The 14,499-nt window shown below is 46.6% G+C and overlaps 1 protein-coding gene across 7 annotated transcripts in view; it reads right to left on the bottom strand.

Annotated features, from left to right (window-relative positions):
- Nucleotides 1–14,499, bottom strand: part of LOC116975312 (mitogen-activated protein kinase kinase kinase 13-like) — a 154,137-nt gene that overhangs the window by 28,129 nt on the left and 111,509 nt on the right. For all 7 annotated transcript variants that reach the window (XM_033024255.1, XM_033024258.1, XM_033024257.1 and 4 more), the window contains 6 exons: nt 11,284–11,467; nt 10,075–10,266; nt 7,832–7,990; nt 6,220–6,378; nt 3,764–3,872; nt 2,060–2,169 (listed from right to left, as the gene is read on the bottom strand). In XM_033024255.1, coding sequence (XP_032880146.1) covers nt 2,060–2,169; nt 3,764–3,872; nt 6,220–6,378; nt 7,832–7,990; nt 10,075–10,266; nt 11,284–11,467 — 913 coding nt within the window. The remainder of the gene's footprint in view (nt 1–2,059; nt 2,170–3,763; nt 3,873–6,219; nt 6,379–7,831; nt 7,991–10,074; nt 10,267–11,283; nt 11,468–14,499) is intronic.

Below are 14,499 nucleotides of genomic sequence, written 5' to 3'. Positions count from 1 at the left end.
AAGCTCCTGTACCTTCTACCTGAAGGTAGCAGGGAGATGAGTGTGTGGCCAGGATGGTGTGGGTCTTTGATGATACTGCCAGCCTTTTTGTGACAGCGACTGCGATAAATCCTCTCGATGGAAGGGAGGTCAGAGCCGATGATGGACTGGGCAGTGTTTACTACTTTTTGTAGTCTTTTCCTCTTCAGGGCACTCAAGTTGCCGAACCAAGCCACGATGCAACCGGTCAGCATGCTCTCTACTGTGCACCTGTAGAAGTTAGAGAGAGTCTTCCTTGACAATCTGACTCTCCGTAATCTTCTCAGGAAGTAGAGGCGCTGATAATTGCATCAGTGTTCTCGGACCAGGAAAGATCTTCAGAGATGTGCACGCCCAGGAATTTGAAGCTCTTGACCCTTTCAACCATCGACCCATTGATATAAACGGGACTGTGGGTCCCCATCCTACTCCTTCCAAAGTCCACAATCAGATCCTTGGTTTTGCTGGTGTTGAGGGCCAGGTTATTGTGCTGGCACCATATGGACAGTCGCTCGATCTCTCTTCTATACTCTGACTCATCCCCATCAGTGATACGTCCCACAAAAGTGGTGTCGTCAGCAAACTTGATGGAGTTTACACTATGACCGGCTACGCAGTCATGAGTATAGTGTGAATACAGCAGGGGGCTGAGCACGCAGCCTTGAGGTGCTCCCGTGCTGATTGTTATCGGGTCTGACACATTTCCACCAATACGAACAGACTGTGGTCTGTGAATGAGGAAGTCGAGGATCCAATTGCAGAGGGATGCGCTGAGACCCAGTTCTGCGAGTTTGGTAACCAGCTTGGAGGGGATGATTGTATTAAATGCCGAGCTGTAATCAATGAATAACAGCTTGACATATGAGTTTTTGTTGTCCAAGTGGTCCAGAGCGGAGTGGAGGGCCAGCGAGATCGCATCCACCGTTGATCTGTTGTGGCGGTAAGCGAACTGCAGAGGGTCCAGGTTTTTGTTGAGGTAGGAGTTGATTTGCGCCATGATCAACCTCTACATAGGGCTACATAGGGCTCTTAAAGATAGCGGAGTCAGGGGATATGGGGAGCAGGCAGGAACGGGGTACTGATTGGGGATGATCAGCCATGATCACATTGAATGGTGGTGCTGGCTTGAAGGGGCAAATGGCCTACTCCTGCACCTATTATCTATTGTCTATTCCAGATAGCACTTCTCACAGAATCTAATGCCCCTGTCCCACTTAGGAAACCTGAACGGAAACCTCTGGAGACTTTGCGCCCCACCCAAGGTTTCCGTGCTGTTCCCGGAGGTTGCAGGTGGTTGCCGGAGGTTGCAGGTAGTGGAAGCAGGTAGGGAGACTGACAAAAACCTCCAGGAACCGCACGGAAACCTTGGGTGGGACGCAAAGTCTCCAGAGGTTTCCGTTCAGGTTTCCTAAGTGGGACAGGGGCATAACACCGTACAGACCGTCCCTGGCTAACAAACCGGCTCAGTTTTTACACAGCCTTTATAGATTGATTTTGTCCGTCAGTCAGAAAATACGTAACAATCATTCTTTATGAAAACACTACCCCCCACGGTATTGGAATGAATGGCATCAAAGCCACATAATGTTGATGAAAAAGAGCAATTACTAAGAGTGGAGAGAGAGAAAAACAGTTCTCTTACTCATAGGAACAAACATATGTACGTACCTGTGACTTTTGAATCTAGCTCACTCATATGTAAGGGTGACCATAAGTTGAATGTTTGTAACCCAGATCACTTTGTTTCTCAATACCCCCGAGGGTCTTACCTTCTGTGGTATCTGGCCTATCCTTATTTGAACTCCCCAAAATGCAAAGCTTCACACTAAGCAGGTTTAATTTCCATCTACTATTGCTCTGCCCCATTTACCAACCGATCAATATCTTTCTGCAGACTAAGAGCACCCTCAACAACATCACTGGTTTTCATGTAATCTACAAATTTACTAATTATACTTAACTCCCCATCCCAGGATGATATGAAAGGTTAAAGCTACAATAATGCTCCACTTTCAGGAGATGAGTGCAGCTCCGAGCATACCTCAGCTCCTCCCTCCTTCGTTTGATTAATTCTTCATCTAACCGATGGATGCATGTTCCTTCACTCTTTATCTTTTCAAAATGCTTTTTCACTTCTTCTCTCCATTCAGCCTGTAAGCAAAGATCATTCATTTTACTGGAGAAACAAGAAACTGCAGATGCTTGTTTACAACAAAAAAAACCCCAAAGTGCTGGAATAACTCAGTGGGTTCTCTGCAGAATATAGATAAGTGACGTTTCAGTTTGGGACCCTTCTTCACACTGATTGTGTAGGGGGGGGGGGGGGAGAGAACCATCCTGGGGTCTCGTCAGAATTGTATGTAGCCATCCATTGCCAGTGTGAGGCTACATGCAAATTGGAGAAACAGCACCTCTTATTTTGTTTGGGTCGCTTACAGCCTTGGTATAAACATTGAATTCTCAGTTTTGGGCAAAGAACCCCCCCCTGTGAGTAGGGAACCGCCAACCAGTTCCACACCCATTTCTCCCACTATCCCGACCCCCCACTTTCTCCCTCCTCCTTCTCCGCCCACTCATATCCCTCTCTCTGGCTTCTCATTTCATTCCTCTTCTCTCCTTCGCTTACACCGTTTTATCTCATTTTAATCTCTAGCCTTTATCCACCCATCTGCCAATCAAAATTCCCCTCATCTGTATCCACCCATCACTTGCTGGGCTTTATCCTGCCGCCACCTATTTTCCAGCTTTCTTCACCTCCCACTACAATCAGTCTGAAGAAGGGTCCTAACCAGAAACACAGCCGATCCATGCTCACTAAATGCTGCCTGACCCGCTGAGTTACTCCAGCAATTTGTGTTTTTTTGTTCATTTTGCTGGTGTGCTGTGGCAAAGTGACTCAAGACTCACATTCACAATTCAGTTTCTTCCCTGGTCTCTGGTCCCCTTGCCAATGTGATTGTCTGCTTGACTGTGGAGTCTTTGCAAATGAATGCCATCTTCACGACATTATGGCTCACTCACTAAGAGTCGTTAGGCTGTGACCAAGCAAGAGCTCAGAGTACAAAGGCTCGGCATGGGCCAGGGATTAGCCAAGAGCCCACAGGCTACGTGGCTCAGTGCTACTCTCCGACACACCTTTAGTTTGATGAAGAGCTGGTTCTCAAGTGCCTTGATAACACTCCGAAGTCCCAATCCAATCTTCCATTAACCATGGGATGCCACCAGCCAGCAAGCTGTATGGATACCACAGATGTCATGATTACCAGTGGCAATTGTAAGCACAATGGTTTACATCCCACTGCGGTGGGAAGCTTGCCAACTAAGGGGTGATCTTATAGAGCCCAAGACCTCTAACCTTTTGGACCAGTTTCCTACAATCACTTACTCTCTTTCACTATTGGCACATGCAGTAACTCTCTTTAGTCACATATATGTGTAATCCTATATATATTGTAATATTGTAATGTTCCAGAAAGCTTCATGCTGCTCTCTGATAGTCATTTACAATTGTTTTCCTCATTAGAGATGTGAGGAAACCATTGGTAATTCAGGAAAAGCAGCAACCAATTTCCAACTTGCAAAGTCCAACGAACTGCACCTTAACCTAATGCTCTGTTGCTGAGGCCAACTGTTCCAACCTATTGATCGTGGCAAATGCAGCACAGACGAGGGACCTCCTGGTGTCTTAGCTGGGCAGCCTTGTGGATATCGCTCAGAGATTTCAGTCACTGCCCTGCCATGTTACCTGGGATTTAAAGTAGGTCTCCTGAGGGGTTCCCAGAACATCAGCTGACGCGATGTCCAGGTGGAGAAGGATCTGGCGGAAGGATGGCCGGTTGCGAGGTTTACTGTGCCTGAAGAAGAGAGCAGTTCTAGTTTAGTAGCATGAATGTACCCAGTGCTGGTGCAAGATCACACACGGTTTCCCAGTAAGCCCCAGTCTGCCAAATCACCTGAAGGTCATGGGGTATGACATCCACCAAGTCGGGAGGTTGTGCAGAACCCACCTGTAACTTGGTGGATGCACCAGCAGAAGAGGTGAATGAGAGGGGGTGGGATATCAGAACAGAGCTGCAGGGAGACAGACAGAGCGAGAGAGAGAGAGAGAGAGAAAGAAAGAGGTTCTTCATAGTATAGCATGCACAATCTTGTGCTTCTAGGCCGTAAATGTTATATTGCAGCTCTTCAAAAGCTCAGGACTCCACTGCTCTTCAGTCAGTGGTTTACAGCAGGAGCTCAAATCCACAGCTGCTGGGAAATTTTAACTTAAATGATTAAACTAAACCTGGAATAAAAAAAATAAAAAATGCTGGGATCATTAAAGGAGGCCACAAAATGACCAAAATCCCATCCAATTTACTGACACTTTTAGAAAAGCAATCTGACACCTCACACACCCATCTGTTCTATGTCTGATTCTAACTGCCTCCTCAGTTCTGGGGCAATTACAGATGGGCAATAAATGGAAGCAATGTCCACAACTTAATAATTAATAAATAAATAAACGGTCCAATTAGTGTTGTAAAAAAGGAAAACGAAGCAGATGACTTTAAAATATTAGCTGGCAAATAACCAGATTTTGGCATTGGTTGAGGGTTAATTATTGGCCCAGACAATAAACTCTACGGCCCTTTACTGAAATGGTGGCATGGATTCATTTCTATTAGTCTGAGAGAGCAGATAGGGCATTGGTTTACATCTCATCTGAAATGTGATACAGCACTCGCTCAGTACTCAAATAGAGATTGGACCTGTGGAAAAGAGAGGATAGTGAGAAGATATGGGAGTAAAATAAAAAACAGTCAGAAGGGAGACAGAGATAGGGGGCGGGAGAGGGATGGAAGGGGGTAGTTGACCTTTGACCAAATGTCCAAGCATGCCAAGTGACCTTTGACCAAGTGTCCAATTCCCTGCAGTGAATGGTGTATCAGCTCGATTCATCCCCCGGTTGTGAGCAGACGCATTCCTGTAGTGCCCACCATCAGGCACAGGAAGGCAGTAAAGTACACAGTGCCCCAGTTACAGGTGTTGGAAGGAACTGCAGATGCTGGTTTAAACCGAAGATAGACACAAAATGTTGGAGTAACTCAGCGGGACAGGCAGCATCTTCAGGTCTCGACCTGAAACGTCACCCATTCCTTCTATTCAGAGATGCTGCCTGGCCCGCTGAGTTACTCCAGTATTTTGCATCTATCCCGTTACAGGAGCGGGCTGAGAGTCACTGCCTCCACCTCCCGTCCTGTCCCATTGTCAATGACCCTTGCCCTTCTTGGTGCAGCCCAGTCAGCTGTATGCAGCTGGGAAACAAGGGAATGGACATCATTCTGGGCTGGTTCCCTGCAAGCCCCTTCTCTGCCTCTCCTCCTTGGCCATCTCTCTCCCACCCAAGCCTGTTCCAGCACTCTCCTATGGCTCTCACTTCACTCAGCTTTCGCTCCCCAAATATCTATCACTTCCCGCACTTTCCCATGCCCTGGCACTTTCCGATCTGCTCCCTGGTCTCTCCTGAGTGGTGTTCTGGAATGTTCCAGCTTCCATAATTGTGCGTAACTGCAGTTAATTACCTGTATGTGCAGGAAGGAACTATAGATGCTGGTTTACACCGAAGAGAGACACAAAACGTCAGAGTAACTCAGCAGGACACCCGGCTCCGTCCTGCCCCGCAATGTGTGGGTCGCCCTGAACTGGCTCCATACAGGGGTCGACCGGTTCAACGCCAACATGCATCGCTGGGGGCTGCGTTCATCTGCAGCCTGCGCGTGTGGAGCAGACTAGCAAAAAGGCAGCATGTCATTTTCGACTGCATTGTTCTCCACGGGGGAGACCTCACAGCCCTCGACAACACCACATTGAACTGGCTACAGCACCTGGAGGGCGTTACATAACCTGTTGCCTCAAACGCAAGAAGAAGCAGGACAGGCAGCATCTCTGGAGAGAAGAGGAACCCGAAACATCACCCATTCCTTCTCTCCAGATATGCTGCCTGTTAACTCCTATAACTGTGTTTAACTGTAGGTAGCTGTCTGTAATTGCATTTGACTGTTGATAACTGACTGTGACTGCTCTTAACTAGGTAACTGATTGTAACAGTTTTGAACCGTAGCTAACTATGTTTAATGGTCAGCTTATCTAATGGTGTGTAACTGTGTTGACCGTTAGTTAACTGCCTGTAGCTGCAGGCCAGCCTTCATCCATCCTCACCACGTTTGCTTCATGAGGATTTTGAACCCGTCGGGACACGTGGAAGGGACAGGCAGGTGCAAGCTGTTGCTGCCCACACCCCAGATGATAGCGGAAGAATCCACATCCTTGTAGGGCACCTCCCCGGTCAGTAGCTCCCACAGCACCACACCAAATGACCTGTGCCAGACAGGGGGAGAAATACAAGTAGCAGGTGAACGTCTAACTCCACATCAAATGCAGTCATCAATATCAGGTAGCTGACTGGCACTTAGCTGGATCTGTACAAGATAACACCAAGAGCAAGACTAACCAGAGCTGAGCCACCATCATATTCTGGCCAATCTTAATAAGAACCATGACTGTTGCCTCAGCCCAAACTCTGAATCCAGTGGACTTCAATGAACAGGGGACCATAGCACTGCAGTCTCGTAAAACTCGGACTACTGGAACTCACCTTTCTGGTCAGCACCAAACCACACTGTAAAGCTGCAATTATCATTACGTTCAGATCTATACAGGGCAAGAGGAAGCTGTTTGGCGCTTCATTATTTGATATTAAGTCCGTGATCCCTCGTTCTAGACCTGTTGTATGACCATATGACTGGAATTAGTCTGCTTTTGCTCACATGGCCCTGTCTTCCCATAATGTGTACAGCTTGATCACACTGTCCCTCGGTATTTGTTCTGCTAAAGCAGACTCTGTTTATGCTCTACTGAAGCAGACTCCGTGTTTTCATAAAGTCATAATGAGTGATACAGCATGGAAACTGGCCTTTTGGTCAACTCATTATTGCAACCAAGATACCCCATCTAAGCTGATTCTATTGCCTGTATTTGGTCCATATCCCTCTAAACTTTTTCCTATCTTGTTTCAGCTTGTCTGTGTGAAAAAGTTGCCCCTCAGGTTCTTTCCCCTCTCACCTTAAACATATGCCTCTAGTTTGTGATTCTCCTATCCTGGGAAAAAGACTATGTGCATTCACCCTATCATGATTTTATACACCTCTGTAAGATCACCCCTTAGTCTCTTGCATTCCAAGGAATAAAGTCCTAGCCTGCCCAATCTCTCGAATAAAGACCAAGCCTGCCCTATAGATCAGGCCCGTGAGTCCTGGCCACTTTTCATCTTAATGCCATCTTTCCTATAGCAGGATGACCAAAACTGAACACAATATAGTACACAATACTCCATGCAGCTTCATCAACGTCTTGTACAACTGGAACATAATATCCCAACTTCTATCGCAAAACACAAAGTGTTGGAGTAAAGGTCTTGGCCCACTTGGGCGTTATTTGCGCATCATTTATGCAACATCATTTACGCGTCACGACGCGCATGGTGTGCATTACGCGCGCATGGCGCGTGGTGAGACGTTGTGGGGTAGGCAGTAATGCGCGGGCGGGCGCGCGCAACGCCCCAGGATTTTGGGATTCTCAAAATCCTCGCGCGCCACCTGCGTCACGTGCAAATGACGCCCAAGTGAGACAGGCCCTTTACTCAGCGGGCCAGACCGCATCAGCGCAGGGAATGGATATGCAATGTTTCTGGTCAGGACTCTTCTTGGGGTTATGGACTTAACATCTGCAATTGGGAATTTATGCCCCAACACCAGTGTCATGCGCTGCTTACCAAATGTCCACCTTCTCAGAGACAGGTTCATTCCGAATCACCTCGGGGGCCATCCAGGCCACCGTGCCAGCGAAGGACATCTTTGTGCTCTTGTCGCTCAGCTCCTTGGAAGTGCCAAAGTCGGAGATCTTCACAGTGTCGTCGTGGGTAACTAGCACACTGGAACAGAAGGAAAGCACCAGAGTCCTTTAACATGACTTCAGGGCATTTCATCCCAGCCTCACTGGCGGTCAGTCATTGAACCAGGTCCTGTTTAAAGCTGACTTCCAACCCAACCCTCCCTGCCTCCTAAACATGGCAGCACTCACTGAGTAGTTCTGCCCACTGGCCCTTTTCAGACCTGCTGAGGGACATACTGAAGCTTGTTGCAGCCAATACAAAGGCTCTGTGGGGGAAGACCACAATCAACAACACCAACAACAGACCATCGGAACTACGTACAGATGCTCCCCGATTTACGATGCTTCAACTTACGATATTTCGACTTTACGATCGGCAAACGCTTGGCAACGGCAGCGAGCCGCACATCACTTCCGGTCACGTGATTGCATTGTATTAAATGCGTTTTCGACTTGTGATATTTTCGATTTACGATGGGTTTATTGGAACATACCCCATCGTAGGTCGAGGAGCAGCTGTATAGTGAATACTTTTGTAATTTTGTAACACCCTATACTCTTTGCATACTTGTGTATTGTATGCAAAAAATGAATTTCACTGTACCTAGTACATGTGACAATAAAGTATCAATCAATGTATATTTATATATAATTACATGTGGGCGGTTTTGAGTTTTACGTATATTTTTCATGTGTATTTATGTTTATTTGGTTTTATCTGTCTATTTGTACATTTACGTGTTGTGGAGTGTGATTACTTTGTGCGTACAAACATGCGCTGAGAGTCACAAACACGGGGACATCATTACAAAATAAATGTCCGGTCATTTAAAACTGAGGTGCCTTAAAATGTAATCTCTGAGGGCAGTGAATCTCTGGAATTTTCTGTCCCTGAGGGTAATGAAGGCCAGATCATTAGATACATTTCAGGTGGAGATATATAAAAAATTGGCAGATTGGCATCTTGGTCGGCAAGGACGAGTTAGGCCGAAGGGCCTGTTTCCGTGTTGTCTGACCCCATCCAGGAATTGAGGGTTGTGGGGAAGTGGGACATAACGGGGGCTGAGGCCAGGATAGTTCAGCCACGATCACATTGAAGGGGAGGGCAGACTTGTGGGGCCCAGTGGCCAACTCCTGCTCCTATTTTTTTGTATTCTTTTGTCTATTTTCTTATGTAGATGTGCTTATTTTGTGCACATACATATCTATTTTTATTTGTGTGTGTACGTGTATTAATGAATATGTACAGTATGTATTGGAAGAAACTGCAGATGCTGGTTTATACCAAAGATTGACACAAAATGCTGGAGTAACTCAGCAGATCAAGCAAAATCTCTGGAGAAAAGGAATAGGTGATGTTTCGGGTCAGACGCATTCTTCAGACTGAAAGATACAGAAGGCCAGAACAAAGCAGGGTCTGTAACAGATAATGTCCACAAGGGCTGAGTCCAAAATGGCCCATTGTTGGCTGGGTGTTTATGTGTCCACATGTACATGTAAATGCATTTTAGTATGTGCATGTTACTGTGGTTAAATGTACACATTTGTCTTTGCACGTTGCTTCTGGGTATGGTGGTGGTATGACAGTTAAGTTACAGGGAAGTAGCCCAGAGGCCTGGACCTGCAATCCAGCTGACAATGTCCAAATTCCATCATGGTTTAGTGTGGAACTTAAGGCTGGTCATGTAATGATGAGCTCAACACTATGAGATTGTTGTGGAAACGCATAATATTCATGAAAGTCCCTCAGATACTAAATCACCTCCCGGACTAACTTCCTGTGTTCCTCACTACCAACCGGAACGTTCACATTCTCAGACACAAGTTTCTGTGAATCAGCTGTGGGCGAGGGAATCAGCCTCGATAACCCGGGCCGGCCAACGCGTGACTCCAGACTGCCCTATGTGGCTGACTAAACGCCCTCTGAGATGGCACAACAAGCCACTCAGTGCAAGGACAATTAGGGATGGGCAATAAATACTAGCCTTGTCACTGATGTCCAGATCTCAAAACAGGAATAATAGTAAATATGTCTGTGTCCATGTGCAGGTTGTGTTTGTGTTGATGTGTGTACATCACCAGGATGAGCAGACGTGCATGTTGGTGGGTGTACGTTTTACTCACTTGGGTGATTTGAGGTCCCTGTGGATGATTTTGTGGAGGTGCAGGTAGTTCATGCCACTTGCGATTCCCGAGGACCAATCGACCAGCAGCCGGGGACTGATCTTCCGTCCTGCCCGCAGAACCTCGTAGAGCTGCCCATGGGCGCAATACTCCATAATAATGCAGTAACACGGGGCCTGGGTGCACACACCCCTGAGGAGAGACAAACACAGGGTCCACTCACTCTCAGCCCAGTTCACTGCTGACCTGAGGTAGGGGCTGGGTCACAGGCTACAGGTAGCAGTCCTCACTTCTCCAACCACTGCTCCCACACCCCCTTCTGCTCGGCCCTCGGTTAATCCTTGACAGTTCTGTGATGACCTTTTGGTTTAGTTTAGGGATAAACTAACTTGTTTAACTACTTGCATCAGAATTAAAAGTACTGGAAATCCGAGCGATGCTGGGACTGAGACAGGATGCATCTCAGTGACTGAGCAAGTACTGCACGATTGTGGGCAGCTGACTAATAGAGAGTAAATGATATAGAACAGCACAGCACAGCACAGGGAAAAGCTCTTTGCCCCACAAGGTCTGTGCTGAACATGATGCCATGTTAAACTAATCTCCTCTACCTGCATGTGATCCACATGCCTCCAATCCCTGCATATCAATGACCCTACCTAAAAGCCTCATAAACGCCTCTATCATATCTGCTTCCATTACCACCTCTGGCAGAGCATTCTAGGCATCCACCGCACTCTGTGTAAAACACCTGCCCGCACATCTCCTTTAGACTTTCCCCCTCTGATGTTAAAGCTATACCCTCTAATCTTGACTTTTCTACCCTGAGAAAAAGGTTCTGATTGCTATCCTATCTATGCCTCTCATAATTTGATAAACTTCTACCAGGCATCCCTTCGATCTCCGATGCTCCAGATAGTGCAATCTCTCCTTATAGTTTATACTCTCTAATCCCAGTAGCATTCTGGCAACCTCTCTGCATACTCTCTGAAAACTCCACATCTTTCATGTAATGAGGTGACCAGAACTGCACAGAAGGACTGTCATGATGGCTTGTCTCCTCCCACCAAGCGGCCGAGTTCTTGTGCTCAGGCTCATTTCCAGCAGTCTGGACTGGTCAGCATCTGTTCATCTCCAGAACAAAACCAAGAGTGTTCGGGAGCCAGTGAAATACATTGCTTTTAAGGACATAGTACGTGTAAACCTTACTTGAATGCTATGATGTTCGGGTGCTTTAGCTTCCTCAGGTGTTTGATGTCTGTCTCCTTCTGTTCCCGCACTTTTTTAATGGCCACGTCTTCACCTCGGAATTTGCCCAAAAACACAGCTCCCTGAGCTCCACTGCCGAGCCACTGCAGCTCCGAGATCTCCTCAAACGGCACCTCCCAGGAATCTGACAAAACAGGATTCGCACAAAGGTCTTTTATTTGTCGCAGGTACAGTGTAATTCATTTTTGTATCACTATGCATAAGCACTTAGGTACATCTTAGATACGCATCTCAGGTACAGCACAAGTGTATAGATGTAGTACACCGTGACAGGATACAGAGTCGCCAGATTCGGCACCATTTTCAAGTCCCAGTTGTTACAGGTTAAGTGCATCAGTGCATGGTATTTCAGGATGCAGAAGTGTAAACCAACACAAAATTGAAAATTTGAAGTAAAAATAAAAACTGCTGGAAACGTTCAGCAGGTTAGGCAGCATCTGTGGAGAGAGAAACAAGATCTCTCATCGGAACAGGATCAGGTGGAGAGAGAGGTTTTGCGTTGCTGTGGGAGTGGGAGAAGAGAATAGAAAGGAACGTCTGAGAGAGTGAAGAGCAGGAGGGATTGAAGGACAACGGGTGATAATGAAGAATAATGATGGATGTTTGGAGGAAATGAATATTCACAATATGTATGAAATTATTTTAGGAATTTGGGGGGATGTTGGAGATTTGGAATTAAAGTAGTGGAAATGCTTATCAGTTCTGTCAGTTGTGTTTAGTTTATTATCACGTGTATCGAGGTACAGTGAAACGTTTTTGTTGTGTGCTATCCAGTCAGTGGAAAGACAATATGTGATTACAATCGAGCTATCCACAGTGTACAGATACATGATGAAGGGAATAATGTGAATAGCGTTTAGTGCAAGGTAAAGCCAGTAAAGTCCGATCAAAGATAGTCCCAGGTTCTCCAATGAGGTAGATAGTAGTTCAGGACTGCTCTCTAGTTGTTGGTGGGATGGTTCAGTTGCCTGATAACAGCTGGGATGAAACTATCCCTGAATCTGGAGGTGTGAGTTTTCACACTTCTATACATTTTTGCCCGATGGGATAGAGGAGAAGAGGGAGTGGCCAGGGTGCGACTCATTCTTGATTATGCTGGTGGCCTTGCCAAGGCAGCGTGAGGTGTAAATGCAGTCAATAGAAGGGAGGTTGGTTCTAAAGGGCCAATGGGAAGGTGGAATGGTGTTCCTCGAGTTTACAATGAAATCCACGGAGGGAGGCTGAGGAAGCTCGGGGGCATGGATTCAGATCAAGCTGAAATGTGAACGGAAGCCAGTCCCTCCACCATAGTGACGACCGTTGCATGAGCTGAGAGTACAGTACTCTCGACTGAAGATAAGTACGTTTAAACCACCTTATGTGGTCGCGTGTCTCCAGCAATGGTGAGGAAAAGAAGTAAAAGACGGGGTCACTGCTAAGGTTGCGAGGGAGGATGCCATGGACTAGAGAAGACCGAGAAGTGGCTCTGAGGAGCAGCCCCATAGGGGAAGATGTGTCAGGAGATGGCAATGCCGCGCAGGTGGCAGAAATTGCGGAGGATGCTCCGTTGAATGTGGAAGCCACTGGCAGGGAAGTTCAAAACAAGCATGAGGGTTCTAAGAGTGGGGAGATTGGGCAAGTGTGCAAAATGGAGAATGGAAATGAACGGTTGAGGAGGGAGTGGAACGCATTTGAGTCTCCAGAATGTGCAATTGAAGTTATCGCAGAGCCATTCCTCATGCTCACAGCTGCCTAGAGCAGGAACTGAGTAAACCGTACAAATGTTACTTATGCTCTTGGGTTTGATGCTGGCAGAGGTTGCGATCATTGTCCTTAGTGCCACTCTTTATTTTGTAAACCAGCATCTACAGTTTATTGTGCCAAATGCGCAATTATTATATATGGAGCCTAAAATATCTGTGCACCCCTCCCTACATGTCAGCTGCATTACACACTAATCATTATACCTTTCTATCTTGATACATAAAATAAATTAGTATAAAATAACTCTACAAGATTAAAAAGATGCACTGCAAAATGATATGCAATACCAACAAATAAACAATAGACAATAGGTGCAGAAGCAGGTCATTCGGCCCTTTGAGCCAGCACCGCCATTCAATGTGATCATGGCTGATCATCCCCAATCAGTTCATGCCTTCTCCCCATATCCCCCGACTCAGCTATTTTTAAGAGCCCTATCTAGCTCTCTCTTGAAAGCATCCAGAGAACCTGTCTCCACCGCCCTCTGAGGCAGAGAATTCCACAGACGCACCACTCTCTGTGAGAAAAAGTGTTTTCTCGTCTCCGTTCTAAATGGCTTACTCCTTATTCTTAAACTGTGGCCCCTGGTTCTGGACTCTCCCAACATCGGGAACATGTTTCCTGCCTCTAGTATGTCCAAGCCCTTAACAATCTTATATGTTTCAATGAGATTCCCTCTCATCCTTCTAAACTCCAGAGTGTACAAGCCCAGCTGCTCCATTCTCTCAGCATATGACAGTCCCACCATCCCGGGAATTAACCTTGTAAACCTACGCTGCACTCCCTCAATAGCAAGAATGTCCTTCCTCAAATTAAGGGACCAAAACTGCACACAATACTCCAGGTGTGGTCTCTCTCGGGCTCTGTACAACTGCAGAAGGACCTCTTTGCTCCTATATTCGATTCCTCTTGTTATAAAGGCCAACATGCCATTCGCTTTCTTCGCTGCCTGCTGTACCTGCATGCTTACTTTCATAGACTGATGTACGACCCCCAGATCCCATTGTACTTCTCCTTTTCCCAACTTGACGCCATTTAGATAGTAATCTGCCTTCCTGTTTTTGCTACCAAAGTGGATAACCTCACATTTATCCACATTAAACTTCATCTGCCATGCATCTGCCCACTCCCCCAACCTGTCCAAGTCACCCTGCATTCTCAAAGCATCCTCCTCACAGTTCACACTGCCACCCAGCTTTGTGTCATCTGCAAATTTGCTAATGTTACTTTGAATCCCTTTATCCAAATCATTGATGTAATATTGTAAATAGCTGCATCCCAGCACCGAGCCTTGCGGTACCCCACTAGTCACTGCCTGCCATTCTGAAAGGGACCCGTTAATCCCTACTCTTTGTTTCCTGTCTGCCAACCACTTCTCTATCCATGTCAGCACTCTACCCCCAATACCATGTG

This window comes from Amblyraja radiata, chromosome 7, assembly GCF_010909765.2.
Source record: "Amblyraja radiata isolate CabotCenter1 chromosome 7, sAmbRad1.1.pri, whole genome shotgun sequence".
NCBI lineage: Eukaryota > Metazoa > Chordata > Chondrichthyes > Rajiformes > Rajidae > Amblyraja > Amblyraja radiata.
This window is presented reverse-complemented; position numbering and strand designations above follow the sequence as displayed.